Raw genomic sequence first — 17,596 nt, 5'->3', positions numbered from 1 at the left:
AAATAGTGGAAAGGGAAAATGGAGACCGGGCAGGGATATGGTTTGGGTAATGGTGGCTGTAAGAGGTTGTGTCCTGTGGCCAATGGGGCATAGCTTGGTTACACTTTTTCTCTGTCTATGTTCGTTAAGGACCGGCCATTGCAATGGACGCTAGGCAAGTCACAGACTTATTATCCCGAGCATATATTTGGGTATGGGCGCAGCGAAGACTTGTTGCTCTCTTGTCGTGGGTTCCATCTCTTTCCAGATCGACTATTGGGAGGTGGGGATGGTGGAGGTCTAAGCACCGCACTGAGTCCGGGACTTAGGAGCGGGGGCTTGGAGTCCAAATTTGGACGAGGACCTAGACCTCGTGACAGGAGAGTGATGGGTTGGTCCTGCTTGTGCCTGGGGTACAAGCGGGGCGTGTGTTTTTGGGGATACCTAGCTGGGCATATTGATTCGTGAATCACCTAGGCAATTCGGTATGGCTTGTCTAAACTCTAGCATCGTAGTAAGAACTGAAGGATGAAAGGTGATGAAATGGAACTGACTGCTCAACTCTTGCTTGAAAGTAGAACATGTGCTTACATAGAATGGCTAGATAATAAATTAATCATGACTGCTAATGATAACATAAATAAGAATTCACTACTAGAATTGCTTTCTGTAAAATAAACCAGCAAACCATAAAGCTTATCATATCCCTTGGAGTCGGAAAATTATTTCCACTAGTCGGATAAGTCTTGCGAGTACATTATATACTCAGGGTTTATTTATCCCTGTTGCAGGTACTACTTGAGGAGTTCCCATTGTGTGAAGGATTCTTCTGGTGGGCACAGACGGGTCCTTGTTCATTATCGATAGATGTTTATTTTAGTTTATTCCGCTGTTTAATATTCCACACTCTGAAATTGGTACTGTAATAATATATTTTTAAGAACTCTGGATGTATGAAATGGACTAAGTTTGTAACTCGTTCTCATTATTGGATCCTTGGGGAAAAATATGGAATCTTTCGGGCTCTCCCTTGCGGTGTGCCCGACGAAACCCACCACTGTAGCTTGCTTTCGGGGTGCTTAGTGTCTGATGGAAGACGAGCGCCTCCGTAAGTGCGTTAATTCGGGCGGTTCTGCCACAGCCGGCGACTCAAGCCTGACCTGCTCTAGCGCGGCTCCCTTCTCCCTCCATGCCAGATCCGGTGAAGGGTGGCCGGGTCCGGTGAGTGGCGACTTCGGGGGGGCCGAATCCGGCGGCAGCTGTTTCGAGGGGGCCAAATTCGGCGTCGGCGGCTCCACGCCAGATGGTGAGCAGCGGCGGTGGCGCACCCGTGGACCGACAAGCGGTGGCATTGGGCTTGGCGGGCCCATAGATGGGCTCAGCGGGCTTGTCAACGGGCTTTTCCTTTTTCTGATTGATTAACAGAGGCGGGCAAAGCAACCGCCTCCGTAGTTTTGCATTAACCATGACCTTTCAATGGAGGCGGTTGCAATGCCCACCTCCATTAATCCAAAAGGCCCACCTCCGAAAAAGTTATTTTTTTGTAGTAGTGCATGTCGGACGGAGTCGATCTACAAAAAAAACACGCTATCAGGTCACCAAAACTGTATGTAAAGTAAGGTTTTAATTAAGTCATAAATGGCCAACTTTAGGGGTGTCCTTAGGGTAGGTGCAGCAAGCATGTTGAACTGTAGTAGCAATGTTTGATATACCTTTCGGTGGTTCGGTGGTGTGTGCGGCATCCAAAGATGATTAAAAACCTTGTAGAAAAAGGTGACAGTACTAATGCCTAGACGTCCGTGGCTGTTGCATGCCCACACTAGGCGGGGACCGCCCATGCTGCTCCCCGCGCTTCCCCATCCGCTTCCTGTGCTCGCCGCTGTGCAGTGCTACATCCCTTCGCTTTCCCACATACATGCACAACGCCCTAGCAGCTGCAGCAAGCGCCTATGGCAGGTGAGTCACTTGTAACATGTGCAATACCCGATCTACTTTTGAAACATTTAGATGAAATATTTACAACAAGCATCTGAAGACAGATGAAACACTTGAAACATGCGTCTGAAACACTTACAAAAACACTTGAAAATCCATTGCAAAACATATGCAATATCCAAATAAAAACACTTGCAACATACATTTATAGTCATTGCAACATATGCAACATCTCGATCTACTTTTACAACATTCATATGAAACACTTGCAACATACATTTGAAATATCTAAAATAACTGAAACATACGTCTGCAACATAGGGAGAAGGAGAGGCCGGGGCTAGTCGATTCTGGCCGTTAGGGTATAAGCCGGCAGCGAGCTACGACGCGCGAGGACCACCAGCACCGGCCGCACTCTTGGGTGCCCTTGGTTCGGCAGGGGCAAGGGGCAGCGGCGATGGCCCATGGTGGCAAGCAATCCAGACTGCGTTGGGTTGGGGAAGAGGTCAGGGAGGCGCTGCACAAACTGAGGAAGAAGGCGGCATGATTGACTTGGGTGGAGGAAGGAGGCAGCGGTGGCGGTGTGTGGGGCTCTACTGCTGTCAATGGATGCGAGAGAGATACTGAGAGATGGGGAGGACGAGATGGAGCGGGGAGATTTTTTTTTCCTGAGAGAGGCGGAGTGGGAAGCTGCATCTGAGCAGATGTGGGTGGATGGACGCCCACGTCGAAGTATTTCGATTAAAAAAAATCCTTTTTCTCTCCTTCTGCACGCAGTTTCTTCCACTTGTTCGTGTATGACCATCTCCATTCTGTTCCTCGATGGTCCTTCAATCCCCTCCACTTCCTTTACAAATCAGCCACTGATCCACAAAATTGGCCACAAATTAAGCTCGTGGTGGATCTGTCATACCTGCATCCTCCACATCTCCCCACCTCTCCCACAAATTGAAACCAAAGCTCTCTCCCCTCCCACATATTCAACTGGATCTCCTCTTCATATGTGCATCACGTCAAGTTTTTTTAAGATAAGGGAGCCCAGACGTCAAGTTGAGAAGCCATCCAAGCCGAAGAAGATGATCTTGAGGAGGTTTACACAGAAGAAGAAGCAATCACTACAACCGAAAGGCATAAAGTATCTCAATGACGCTATGAGGGTAAAACAATCGTCACAGATGTAGGATTAGAGATTCGTCTATCCACCACGGGTTTCTGTAAAGTTCGTACTCTAGGACCACACATAAACCATACCTGTCTAATAAATATAAATCAATATCAGAAACTCGTCTATTCAGTAGCCGTCTTCAATATTTTGACGTGCCTCCTTGCAGCCCATCTAAACACATTAGAGACAGGTACACTCGGACCTATGTTCACTTAAACTTATCAACCCGGCTTATCTGCTATGATATAGTGTTTTTCTTTCACAATAAATCAATATCAGCTAGCTTATCAGCCGTAAAAATCATCAACCAAACAGCTCATGATGAATTGCTTATTTGTTCACAAGTCGAATCAGTGCTCGTGATGAATTGCTTTCTCACGGGGAAGAGACCGCCGACCCACTCAGTGCTCGCGATGAATTGCTTATTTATTCACAAGTCGAATCGAGTTTCTAGCAGAATGCTAAAAAGCAAGTTGTTAGCTAGCAGAGCATGCGGTCTCCGCTCTCTAACGCTCATTTGTGTTTACCACCAGTGTTGCAGACTTAATGTTTTTTAATTTAATTTAAGTCACTGGTGACACCTTTAGTCTCTTATTATCATTAGTTTCCTGGGTGAAAGGAGTGAAAATGCAAGGTATGCAGTTTTGCTTAATGTGTATAGTAAGGTATTCAGTTTCATTTGTGTTTTCTTATTCATCTTTTGCAGAACCGACAGAGCACATGGACCGTGGAAGAATTCACTCATCTATCCATCTTCAGACTGACGGCTTCAGCGGCATGTAAAAACTACACAAAGGTTAATGAGAATTAAGAATCAGCTACAAAAATTACACCTAGCTTTTAGTTACAACAATTCATGGCTTTACGATCCCATGAAGCCTCCATCCACCCAGACCAGCCAGAGAAAATGCCTGCATACCATGTCATGGACAAATTCAGTACATTCAGCTGGATGGTACATAAAACTATATTTGGGAAAAGATGAAAAGAAGCATGCTTTGGAAAAGGCCAATATTAACCTCAACCCATGATTTGCCTGCTGCTTCTAGCAACGCAGCATTACATGTCTCAAGCACTACTGAATCACCAGAAAACATAGAGGCGGCTTCTTCCCATCCTTTATTATGCCCCATGCACCTGAGTAGTAGTTATTCTAAACAAGTGTCATGACACGTCTGGCAATGAGAGACATACAAATCTCAGATCTTAAAGGGAAAAATGATAGGAAGTCAAAGCATCCAACAACAACAAAGCCAACAAAGCCTTTAAGTTCCAAACAAGTTGGGGTAAATTCAGGCACGTGAATAGTTATCTTCCAAGCACTCCTATCTCAGGCTAAGTCTTTAGGTATATTCCATCCTTTCAAGTCTCATTTTATTGCCTCTACACAAGTCAACTTCGGTCTTCCTCTGCCTCTCTTCACGTTACTATCCTAGCTTAGGATTCCACTAGCACTCCAAACTATCTCAACTGGTGTTGGACAAGGTTTTCTTCAATTGATGCTACCCCTAATCTATCATGTATATCATCGTTCCGAACTCGATCCCTTCTTGTATGACCGCAAATCCAACGCAACATACGCATTTCCGCGACACTTATCTGTTGAACATGTCGTCTTTTTGTAGGCCAACATTCTGTACCATACAACATAGCAGGTCTAATCGTCGTCCTATAAAACTTGCCTTTTAGCTTCTGTGTTACCCTTTTGTCACATAGGACATCAGATGCTTGCCGCCACTTCATCCACCCTGCTTTAATTCTATGGCTAACATCTTCATCAATATCCTCGCCTCTCTGTAGCATTGATCCTAAATATCGAAATGTATCCTTCCTATGCATTACTTGACCTTCCAAACTAATATCTTCCTCCTCTCGAGTAGTAGTGCCGAAGTCATATCTCATATACTTAGTTTTACTTCTACTGAGTCTAAAACCTTTGGACTCCAAAGTCTCCCGTCATAACTCCAGTTTCTGATTCACTCCTGTCCAGCTTTCATCAACTAGCACTACATCGTCCGCGAAAAGCATACACCAAGGGATATCCCCTTGTATATTCCTTGTGACCTCATCCATCACTAAGGCAAATAAATAAGGGCTCAAAGCTGACCCTTGATGTAGTCCTATCCTAATCGGGAGGTCATCCGTATCTCCATCACTTGTTCGAACTCTAGTCATAACATTGTTGTACATGTCCTTAATGAGCCCAACGTACTTCGTTGGGACTTTATGTTTGTCCAAAATCCACCACATAATATTCCTTGGTATTTTATCATAAGCCTTCTCTAAGTCAATAAAAATCATGTGTAGGTCCTTTCTTCTTCTTCCTATACCGCTCCATAACTTGTCTTATTAAAAAAATGGCTTCCATGGTTGACCTTCCGGGCATGAAACCAAATTGGTTCATAGAGACCCACGTTATTGCTCTCAAGCGATGCTCGATAACTCTCTCCCATAGCTTCATAGTATGGCTCATCAATTTAATTCCTCGGTAATTAGAACAACTTTGAATATCCCCTTTATTCTTATAGATCGGTACCAATATACTTCTCTTCCACTCATCAGGCATCTTGTTCGATCAAAAATATGGTTGAACAGCTTGGTTAGCCATACTATAGCTATGTCCCTGAGGCATCTCCACATCTCGATTGGGATACCATCTGGTCCTTTTGCCTTACCTTCTTTCATCCTTTTCAACGCCTCTCTGATCTCAGATTCTTGCATTCTCCGTACAAAAGCGCCTATTGGTGTTATCAAAAGAGTCATCCAACTGAAAGGTTGTGTCCGTATTCTCACCATTGAATAATTTATCAAAATACTCTTGCCATCGATGTCGGATCTCATCCTCCTTCACCAAGAGATGCTCCCTTTCATCCTTAATGCACTTAACTTGGTTGAAGTCCCTTGTCTTTCTCTCACGAACCCTAGCCATCCTATAAATGTCATTCTCTCCTTCCTTCGTACTCAAACGTTGGTAAAGATCCTCGTACGCTCTACCCTTTGCCACACTTATAGCTCGCTTTGTAGTCTTCTTTGCCACCTTGTACTTCTCTATGTTGTCCACACTCTTATCATGGTATAAGCGTCTATAGCACTCTTTCTTTTTCTTAATAGCCCTTTGGACTTCCTCGTTCCACCACCAAGTATCTTTAGCCTCGCCTCCACTTCCTTTGGTTACTCCACACACACCTCTGAGGTACCTTCCGAATGTTGGTTGTCATCTTCTCCCACATGTTGTTTATGTCCTCTTCTTTCTTCCAAGAGCCCTCTTTGATAACTCTTTCTCTAAATACCTCTGACGTCTCCCCTTTCAGTTTCCACCACTTTGTTATTTCAATCTTAGCTTGTTTATCCCTACGGGCACGCACCTGAAAACGAAAGTCTACCACTAAAAGCTTATGTTGAGAAACAACACACTCCCCTAGTATCACCTTGTAACCCAAGCATGCTCGTTTGTCCTTTCTTCTTGTGAGGACAAAGTCAATCTGGCTAGAGTGTTGTCCGCTACTGAAGGTCACTAGATGAGATTCTCTTTCTAAAGAAAGTGTTGGCTATCATCAGGTCAAAAGCTACCGTGAAGTCCAGAACTTCCTCCCCCTCCTAATTCCTACTACCATACCTAAAACCTCCATGAACTGCCTCGAAACCTGCGCTTGTAGTACCTACATGCCCATTAAGATCTTTCCTATAAAAAGCTTCTCACTATTAGGTATAACTCTAATCAGGCCATCTAAGTCTTCCCAGAACTGTCTCTTAGCACTCTCGTCGAGGCCTACTTGCAGGGCATACGCACTAATTACGTTCAAGACTATATCACCAATGACAAGCTTGACTAAGATAATCCTATCTCCTTGCCTTCTCACTCCCACCACACTATTCTTGAGGCTCTTATCAATCAAAACTCCTACTCCATTTCTATTCGCAACTGTCCCTGTGTACCAAAGCTTGAAACATGTATTGTCCACCTTCTTCGCCTTTTGACCCTTCCATTTAGTCTCTTGAACACATAATATATTTACACACCTCCTAGTCGCGGTATCAACTAATTCTTTTAACTTACCTGTAAGCGATCCTACATTTCAACTATCTAAACGGATCCTAGTTGGTTCGACTAGCTTCCTTACCCTTCACATCCGTCGACTCAGATGTGAAGACCCTTGCTCATTTTTCACTACACCCGGGCCCCGATGTAGCGCGCCACTAAGGATGCGACGACCCGATCCTTTGCTCACTTGACACCGTGCCCAGATCGCGACACGGTGCGCCACGGGGGTGACAACCCGGCCCTTACTCATTTAACACCATACCCGGGTTCCGATATGGCGCGTCGCTAAGAGGGTTACGCCCCAACGGATTTCTTTCGGGTTTCATCTCCTATTAGAATGGCTAGATTTAACGTTGGTTCGCCACGCCTATCACAACCCTCCTCCTTTACCAGGGCTTAGGAAGTCAAAGCATCCATTGAAAACAAATGATAATCAACGAAAACTTGTGGAAGACTCACATCACAGTTAAGATCTCATCACTCGAATATTCACAAATTGCCTTCTGCAAATGCTCTGCAGTTTGGCCATCCATTGCTGCAATTGAGTAGAAACTTGGGATGAAGTGCACTACTGCTTCTGACAATCCTTGGACATGCTCTTGCAGGATCTTAAGAGTTTCCTTTGTACGCATTGCATCACTGTGTTGAAGGAGAGTTATTATCAACGATAACATGAGTCGCACATTCTATTGCTAGGCATATTAATTGACCAAATCAAATTTCATTTAGTCATCTTCATTCTCCAGATAAACAAATTTTAAATAAATAGGTTAGAATCTACAAATAAAGTTGGGCTCCAAGAAAGAAATAACATGACCAGAAAAGAAAGATGGTATTGTAATAGAGGTATTGAATTCTATAAGTGTTCATTCTCTTAAAAGCACCAGTTGCAACTGTGGCCAGAAAGGCAAGATGATGAGTAATAGAATAGCCTTTGCAGGGTCATTCCCCTTAAACACGGACATAGTACCAAAAAGGAATCAGGGCAACTATATATTTGACGAGACAGAAACATAGGAACACCAATATATGCGTATGCAAATGCAGGATAACCGTTCCTATAGGAAAATAAAGAGAGAGAAAGAACAACAAAACAAATGAAGCAGAAGGTGGTAATATGATATAAAAACTGAGTCAATAAAGAGACACTATACCTTTATTGACTTTTCAGGAAAGAAACATTAGAAAACTGAACAGATACAACAGAATTTGCAAAAGAAAAATGAAAAAAAAAAAACAAATGCAAACCCATTCAGTTAGGTAACAGAGACTAATTGCACCATGAAACTTTCATAATTTATATCGGTATATGGTAATAACTCATGATAATTGATTCACTGTCTTGCGTAAATTGGAATTTGGAACACACCTGCAGAGGATAAGCTCCGGTATCCATCCCATTTGTTGGAGTTTATTAGAAACGCTGATTGCGTCAGCTCTCCCAGCCTTGCTTAGAGGTCTGTCATGATCTGACATCAGGACACATATTTGGGCCAGCAACCACAAAGGAAAACACATTTGGGTCAGATCATAACAGCACTATACCACTACATTCAATCAATTAGTCTAAAACGCAGAGCTAGAGGCAACAGCTACAACATGTTAGTAGAAACGGCAAACAAGCACCACTATTCCTCTGCATCCAATGCTCCTTCCTATCCAGTTTGCAGTGCAGGGTAAAGTTCAATCGACACACACGGGCTCTTGGACGCCGCCGTTTGAACATACCTCTGGTGGAGCGGCCTCGGGCGGTGCTCTCCCCGTGGCGGAGGAGGATGAGGCGACGGCGCGGCGTCGCGGAGGGCGCGCCCAAGACAGCCGGCTCCGCGGCGGCCGCCGGCGCATCGACGGAGACGGAGACAGAGCGGGCGACGGCCGGAGGCGGGCGGCAGGCGGGCGGCGTGCGGGGGAAGGAGAGGAGGCGGCGCGGCGGGGCCGAGGAGGGCGGCGAGGAGCAGCGGGAGAGCAGCGCGGGAAGAGGAGGAGCTGGAGCTGGAGCTGGAGCTCTCATCTTCCGGTGGCTATGGGTTGGGTTGCTGACAGTGACATGGGATGCTTGCTACAAGAGGGAGGGAGAAACTGAGAAAGGATAGGTGACTTTGCTCACCTACTTGTTTCTACAAGCCGCTCGTGCGCCCTAGATTATGCTATTTTTCTCACTCTATCTATAAACATGATGAGAAGAGAAATGCTTCATGTACAGAATGATTTGATCCCAATGATCATAAGTAATAAATTATCCAATTGACCATGTTAGAATGATTTGGTTGATCATAAGTAATCAATCATCCAAATGTTCTCAACTATTTGAGTTGCAGAGTTGTTCAAATTGGTTGTATACGTAACAAATAACATCACCCTAGTGATGAGAAGGAAAACAACTTCGCACACTCATATTAGACAACATGTAGAATGACTTCAGTACTTCCACAATTAAAAGGAGTACAGAGCGAAAGCATTATTTTTTTTTGTAACAATTAGCCTACCCGAAAAGCCATTGGGACATGACCAGTAAACAATGACATATATTGCAAGATATAGACTAATCCTGGATCAAAGAAGTATCCAACTCATCACATGCTGACATGCACAAACTATTACAAGGTAAGTACCATATCCCCGCGGAAGAAACACAACCAATCATTTTTTTAAAGAAGCAACTCTTTTTTATTTTTCTCTGAATAAGCATAGATGCATATTAGGGTTAAATAACAAGGAGGTGAGAAAAACTACAGCATATACAGTTTACAGGCCAAACAGTGCTTAACAGCCTGCAGTAGTTACCAAACAAGGCCTTCGATTCTGGAAAAATGAAGTCACCTCAGAATAATATCTGCTCCAAACATCTTCATTAACATTGAAAAAATCGAACACCTCATCAACCATTGCTCCCAGAATTTGAGCCAAATGCAGCTATTAGAATTAGAGCAACGAGCAATGGCCATCATGGAACCACATCCTGGCATTATTGTGATCCCAATATACCCAAAAAAAAATGCTATAAGCAGATAGCACAAGATGACCAGCTTTGGGCCCCCCCCCCCCCCCCCCCCCCCCCCCACACACACACACACACACAAAATCTACGGAGAGGCTGATCCACGACCTAGTGACTCAGTGAGACAAGCTCTCACCACTGCACCAGGCCTATCCTTCAGCTACCCAGCTTGAAGGCGTCCACAAAAAGGCCCAGGCATACGCCGGCTTTCCAGTAGTTCACCATTGAAATCAAAGATTGAAACCTACCAGGAGGCCTGGTAATTGGTTTTCTGTACATGAGCATGCCAATTCCCTCAATGGCAGCCACTACAACACCAGCAACAAGAACATCCCAGTCACCGGTCTGCCCTAGTATTGTTGCCAAGGCATTGGCTGTGTAAAAACCAAGGAGGACAAGGAATATCTTTGTTGGCGAATTTGTTCTGGCAGAGTTCAGCTTGTCAAGTAGCTCCCTTGCAGCAGCTTGGATGAGTCTTCCCAGTCTAGTCCTACCAAGAAAACCACTGTCCTCATCGAAGTCTTGGCCATCGGTGTTAGATGGCCCACCAGTCTCCAAGGCAAAAGTTGGCCTCCATCTGCAGTTTTTCAGCTGGTACCTAAAATAAAGTAGAGGTATCAAACCATTGTACTACTTCTCAGGGGCAGAGGAATGATTCTCCACAAGAATGTGATAAAAAAAGGGAACCATATATTCTTGTCTCAAGCTAATTTGATAAACCTTTTGTGATAACAAGCTGATAAAGCTTAAACTAAGAGTAGGAAACAATTGGTCAAAACTAAACTGATACTTTGTTAAAGATGCGTCACAATTTGTGATTCAAGCAAACTTTGATGACTTTAAACACTAATGCATAAAAAGACTATTTAATTAGGCAATGTGAAAATAATATCACTAAGCCTTGAGTTGTGCTTCCATGTTTTAGATATCCTTCAAAATAAATTCTAGACATTGATGATTTGATTAAAAGTTGTAGTTGTTGCAAATAAGAAAACCAATGCATCAATGCTTTTCATCCCTATGGTCGAAATTGCATGCCCCAAAGCATATATTGTTTAGAAATAGGTTGCTTCTACTATTTTCATTTTCTTTATCTAAAACTGTTTTAAGCATGTAGTAGCTACCAGTGGCGGGGTTTGATCTAAAATTGAGAGTGGGCCAATCAAACTTCAGGCACTAATAGAGGGGCCTAGATTAGAAATTTGACAGCACCTAAGTGGTGGAATTAAGTGTTCCTTTAATAAACTTTCTAGGTTTAAGGGGCCCATGGTCCAATTTGGTCTACACAAAGCTCCGCCCCTGGTAGCTACACCAACTTACTTGGGACAATAAAAAAGAGGATATTTTTTTTTGGGTACCATTTAAGGACATAGTACAACACAGAGCAAGCAAACTAACTAATAACCACCAAACAAATCCATAAAAGAAGGCAAGACTGCCTATCGCCATAATTTAGATTTCATAATGCTTTACTTCTTGACATTTTCTTAATGCAGGTTTATGAATGCCATCAAGTTTATTTGTTCTGTTAACTATGGTCAACCTAAAAGGAATTTCTTATGAAGGTTTATGTGATTTCGTTGACTGATTTTCATATTATGGACTTAAATACCAAGCTTAGGTCAAAAACTCAAAATAAATGGCAAATCACCATTTGATACAAGGTCCTGATAATAAATCAAGATGTCCACTGAAAGTTGCTACCCTGACGCTCTAAATCGAATCTCTTCAACTATCATCTGAAGCACAGACTCATTTTGTAGAAAATATTTGGAAGTGTGCGAAAACTTTCTTCTTGCTGTTGCTGCCCTTTTTGACCTCCTAGTTCTTCTTGTAAACAATACACTTGGTGATATGAAATGGCAATATTAGTGCAATGAGCTTATCAAATTTGCAGAGGTCATCATCTGCTAAACTTGTTTACTCCCCAACTAAAATTTGACCAGGGGGAGAGATGTCCCCTTGATTTTCATCTTAAGAAGCTGGTGCCGTGACTCGAACCCGGGCTGGCTCAGCCAACCGCTTCTTTGGCGTGTTGTGCTGACCAGTTGCACCGTGAGAGTGTTGGCGTTTACTCCCCAACTGGATAGTCTTTTTCTGCTTCATTTGGTTAGATGTTGGTGCTTTTAGACTTCTGTTTCATGTAATCGGGTTTTTAGAGGCTTGGGGTGTGTAAAACACTTTCAATGCTTTCTTTTGTAAGGCGGTAATCCCAGCAGACATATTGTGTTGCTTTCTATAACCCAGGACCAAAAGGTCTTTGGTCTAGAAATTTGCAGAGGTCACATAAATTGTAAGGTGTGTTTTCTATAAACAAATTGGTCAAACCATGGGACTACTAGTTGGGTGTGGCATCAAATCGAACTTGTGATGGGGACACAGAAATCGAGCTAAAGTTCAGCAACCACTGTTTAGAGAGCACATGCATGAGGAGAAGTGGCGAGAGCTCACCAGAGAGCCCCTCCGCTCTTCTCCTTGGTCGGTCGCAGGAAGCATGCCCGGCGGATGGGGGCGCAGCACCGGCCCCCCACGCCCGCGGAGCCGCCGCCCACACACAGCACACCGGCCAGAGGCCGTGGCGGGCAGGGAGGGGCCCCGCGCCGCAGCGGCATGGGCGGGGGCCACTGCTCCGTGTCCAAGCCCGAGCGGACGAGGCGAGGCGGCTGGATTCTGGAGGAGTCGCGCGAGAGCGACGGCGTCACAGCGACGAGGGGATGAACAAGCTTACAAGCCTGCACTGCTGCACTGCTTACAAGCCTGCACGGCTTCACCGTTCCGGCGGCTTCCGGGGATGGGCCAGACGAAGGTGGAGTATTGGGCTGGCCGTAGACGGCCCATCACGGAGATGGTCCTCTTCAGTATATGGGCCAGTGTGTGACTGAGTTTTTTTTTTTTGAGTAATTTTTTCCGGAGTTAAATGCATCGTTGGTCCATTAACTTTTACCCATGTTTCACTTAGGTCCATCAACTACAAAAGTGATTTTTCAGGTCCATAAACTTTTGAAGTGATGCATCTCTAGTCCATACCCCTTCGTTTATCTTTTTAATCTGACGTGGCAGTCCACGGTGTCGCTGATCTGTCTCTTGGAGGTAGTCCACGGTCAGCACGGGTGGCGGTGCCGTGTCTAGCTGCTCCGCAGGGGCAGGGTTCATGACCACGAACCGCTTCACGTAGCGGAGGACGAGGCAGACGGACGCGAACACTGGGCACTAAGCGCGTCTGCTGAATGCTAAAGTGGACACCTGGCTGCTGAAGTGGACAGGAGATCACGTCTGGGCGCCGCGGCAGCGCGTGGGGCTATGGCGAGCGGAATGGCAGCGCAGGTTAGCGGCGAGGGTGCACGCGCAAGGCGCGACGATGGTGCGTGAGGACACGGGGAGGCGACGCGAGGACACGGGGAGACGACGCGCTCGACGGCAGCACGTGACGTGGGCAGCGCGACCACGGCATGCGTTGCATCGGGGAAGCAACGGACAGAGGTCTCAGGCTAGCGTGCGCATAAGCTTCACCGAGAGAAGGCGGTGAGAGCCAAAGGAGACAGCGGGGCGGTGGCGATTCTGGTCGGATCTGGCTAGGAAACTGTGCAAGGAGGGGCGAAGGGGGAGAGGAAGCTGTTGCGCTGCTCAGTCTGGCTCGGGACGATCGGGAACGGGCGTGGCGGCAGTGGATTTGCGTCGGTGGCTCGTCTCGATCTGGAGCAGAGCACGCCCGGTAAAAGAGGCAGTCGCCGGTTGGCGCGGGATCCATCGGTCGACGCGACGGCAGCGAGAGGGTCGTGGACGTGGGGCGAGGCGGGTCACCGGCAGGTGGTGAGCGCCGAGCAGAACCTACAATGGATTGTGGCATAGCGCAAGTATCGACGAGCGGGGGCCTCATCGTACGCCGACACGCCAGGAGAGCACCAGAGCTTGAGCTCTCGCTAGTTGCTTCTTCGGCAGCCTCATGCTTCAACGCCACTGCCTCATGCCATGGGCCATGCGGATGTCACGCACGGTGTCGTAGGCGAGCGCAATGGCCTCGGCAGAGGAGAAGGTGCCGAGGCAGACGCAGACGCCCTTAACGGGGTCATGGATCTCGGTAGGACTACATGCCTTTGCCCCACGGGTGGCTTTGGACGGCCCTGCGCCTACGTGGGCATCTGGTGCCGACTTGGCACGGCCTGTTGCTGCTCCTAGCGCGCCCGGGGCTTCGTCTCCGTCGCCGAGGACGAGGCACGGAAGACGAAGGCGGGCGTGCTGTCCACCTCCTCCTCCCCTGTCTCCGTCATCTCCACGTCCATCTCGGAGACTCCTGGAACGTGGCTTCGAAGTTGTCGGCCTTCCACCGCTTGCCATTGCCGGCATGCTCGAGATAACCTAGACTGCCGATTGTTGGGCCATAGATGGCCACAACCCAGTCCAGCCAAAGCCCATGACACGGTCACCCTATCTGTTGCGCTCCTGAAGGGTCGAGATGGCGACTAGAGGGGGGTGAATAATCTTTTCTAAAACTTAATCGCGTCGGCTAACCGATACAAATACGAAATTAAAACTATCAGTCTAGCCAAGACTATACCCCACTATATATGTTCACTAGCACCTTGCAAAGATAACAATTATGCAACAAAGGTGCCGGGCTAGTTAGAGCTCCCTAAACAATTCTAGGAGCAAGATTACATAAACCTATGCCACTAGTACTTTAAGCAACAATGGAGCTCCTACACATGCTAGTAAGCAAAAGCACAAAGCTAACTAAGCTTACTAGCAATGCTCAATAACAAGGCAACCAATACCTAATTAGAGAGCGCAAATACTTAGCTACACAAACTAAGCAAGGTGACTAATAAGGTTACTAAAACCAAATTAGCCACGCAAGGGAGCTACTTCTATGCTACACAAGCAAGAAGGTAATTAGCAAGCTACACAAGCTATCTAATTACAAGAGCAACTACACAAGCTTAATATGTATAAGAGTAATTGCAAGCTTGTGTAATGGGGATGCAAACCAACGGGAAGAACAAGGTTGACAAGATGATTTTTCTCCCGAGGTTCACGTGTTTGCCAACACGCTAGTCCCCGTTGTGTCGACCGCTCACTTGGTGGTTCGGCGGCTAATTAGCATCACCCGCTAAGCCCGCACGTCGGGCGCCGCAAGAACCTACCCCTTGAGTGAGGGTAGCTCAATGACACGCTTTACTAAAGTTGCTCTTTGCGACTCCCACGGGGCGAGCACAAGTGCCCCTCACAAGCACTTCTCCGGAGCGCCGCACAAGCTTCTTGCGCGCTTCGACGGAGACCACCACCAAGCCGTCTAGGAGGTGGCAACCTCCAAGAGTAACAAGCACCACCGGCTTGCAACTCGATCACCTAGTGCCACTTGATGCAACCTCACGATGCAATCGCACTAGAATCACTCACTCACACAATCGAATGATCACTATCAGGTATGTGTGTGATGGAGGGCTCCCAAACACTCACAAGCATGGACACTAAGTCCCTTGAGGTGCTTAGCCCAGCCATGGCTGAGGGCCACTTCTATTTATAGCCCCAAGGGCTAAACTAGCCGTTACCCCTTCATTGGGCAACGGTCGGGCCGACCGGACGCTCCGGTCGTGTTGACCGGACGCTAGACCTCAGCGTCCGGTCGCCCACAAACGACCACGTGTCCCGGTTCCAACGGTCACTTGACTTGACCGGACGCAGCAGCTTCCACTGACCGGACGCTGAACCCTCAACGTTCGGTCGTTTCCAGTAAGCTCCCGAGCTCGACCGGACGCGTCCGGTCACACTTGATTGGACGCAGCCAGCGTCCGGTCACACTCCAGCTTCTGCGTCATCGTTCGTCAGCGCGACCGGACGCAGGCAGACAGCGTCCGGTGCATTTTGATCCAGCGTCCGGTCACTTGACCGACGCTGGCATCTCCTCCATTCTCTTCACCCTTGCTCTAGTGTGCTAACCACAAGAATTTGCATCCGGTGTAATAGAAAGTAGGCATTCCATTTTTCCGAAAGTGCCGAATCCCGCTGACCCAAACCCATCTCATCCCTGCAAACGCCACCTCCTTTGTAAATGTGCCAACACCACCAAGTGTACACCACCATGTGTATGCGTGTTAGCATTTTCACAATCATTTCCCAAAGGATGTTAGCCACTCAACTTGCCACGCCACTCGATCCTAGCGACAATGCAAAGTTAGATCACTCGAGTGGCACTAGATGACTGATATACAAACAAGTTTGCCCCTCTTGATAGTACGGCCATCTATCTTAAACCCGGTCATAAACTTCTCTACACACCAATGACCGGTGAAATGAAATGCCCTAGGTTATACCTTTGCCTTGCGCATTCCATTCCATCTCCTTCAATGTCGATGCAACACATGCACCAACACGATCAACAATGATATGATCCACTTCATATCATCACATGATCATATTGGTTCATCGATCTTGACTCTACTTGCTCTTCACCATTGCCATCGTCCATCGGCGCCAAGTCTTGCTCAAGCTTCACCGCCACGCGGTCCATCACTCCAAAGCCTTCGACTTGCCCTTCACGCTTGCAACCGGTCCATCAAGCCAAGTCTTGTCTTGATCTTCTCCACCTTGATCACATGACTCAATGTCATGTCTCATATGCATTTAAGCTCCTTCATCATCACATGTGTGAGCTTTGCAACATCTCCAAGCCATTTTCACCTCCATGGCATATGTTGCTCACACACATATACCTGTGGACTAATCACCTGTGTATCTCACATAAACACAATTAGTCCACCTAAGTTGTCACTCAATTACCAAAACCAAACAAGGACCTTTCAGCTCCTTGCTGGCTCGCTGCGTGAGCATAGGGTGTCTGCCATCTTCACCACCGCGTACACATGGGACTGGCCGAACCCGGCGACCTTGATGTTGAGGTGCACATTGGCGTGCCGTGTCCTGACAAGCACTTTGGACGGGTTCTGGTACGCCACCGAGGTGAGTAGCGTGGCCTCGGCGCCCACAGCGTCGACGTCGACGCCAACGAGGTGCTTCACCGTGGTGCCCAGGTATCGCCACCGCCCCTGTGGAGCAGCCGGACGCGGCGCCGCTGCCTGTGCTGACCGTGGACTACCTTCAGAAGATAGATCAGCGACACCGTGGACTGCCACATCAGATTAAAAAGATAAACGAAGGGGTATGGACTAAAGATGCATCACTTCGAAAGTTTATGGACCTGAAAAACCACTTTCGTAGTTGATGGACCTAAGTGAAACATGCGTAAAAGTTAATGGACCAACGATGCATTTAACTCTTTTTCCGAGTTATATGTATGACTGAGTTAATTTAGCTTGATCGGGATAGTTGATCCAGCTTCCACCTCCGCGCTTAACCTCGATCCATCATGTTCTCTATCTAATTGTAATGCAGGATCACTTCTTCAAAAGTTAGTAAAACAGGGCTTTTCTAAATAGGATCTCATGGGAAAAATCTTTGGGCAACTCGTCCTGGCTCACTT

General features: G+C 46.7%; 2 protein-coding genes across 4 annotated transcripts; both read right to left on the bottom strand.

Moving 5' to 3' along the window:
* Nucleotides 1-3,727: 3,727 nt before the first annotated feature.
* LOC136551563 (uncharacterized protein At3g52155, chloroplastic-like) lies at nt 3,728-9,228 on the bottom strand. Of its 3 annotated transcripts, XM_066543101.1 has the most exons (5): nt 8,850-9,228; nt 8,491-8,590; nt 7,581-7,760; nt 4,099-4,216; nt 3,728-3,990 (listed from the first exon to the last, which is right to left on the bottom strand). In XM_066543101.1, the coding sequence occupies exons 1-5, from the start codon at nt 9,130-9,132 to the stop codon at nt 3,934-3,936; spliced, it is 738 nt and encodes a 245-aa protein (XP_066399198.1). In that variant the 5' UTR covers nt 9,133-9,228; the 3' UTR covers nt 3,728-3,933. The 3 variants fall into 3 exon arrangements, with proteins under 3 accessions (XP_066399198.1, XP_066399199.1, XP_066399200.1); XM_066543102.1 differs by lacking the exon at nt 4,099-4,216; XM_066543103.1 differs by lacking the exon at nt 3,728-3,990 and having other exon boundaries at nt 4,098-4,232.
* A 1,047-nt stretch (nt 9,229-10,275) lies between these two features.
* LOC136548555 (ycf20-like protein) lies at nt 10,276-12,731 on the bottom strand. Its single transcript, XM_066540038.1, has 2 exons — nt 12,571-12,731; nt 10,276-10,717 (listed from the first exon to the last, which is right to left on the bottom strand). Exons 1-2 carry the CDS (start codon nt 12,729-12,731, stop codon nt 10,276-10,278), a joined length of 603 nt encoding a protein of 200 aa, XP_066396135.1.
* Between the last annotated feature and the right edge of the window lie 4,865 nt (nt 12,732-17,596).

The sequence above is a fragment of the Miscanthus floridulus genome, chromosome 4 (genome assembly GCF_019320115.1).
Source record: "Miscanthus floridulus cultivar M001 chromosome 4, ASM1932011v1, whole genome shotgun sequence".
NCBI classification, from domain to species: Eukaryota; Viridiplantae; Streptophyta; class Magnoliopsida; order Poales; family Poaceae; genus Miscanthus; species Miscanthus floridulus.
The sequence above is the reverse complement of the archived record's forward strand: the minus strand, read 5'-3'. Positions and strand labels throughout refer to the sequence as shown.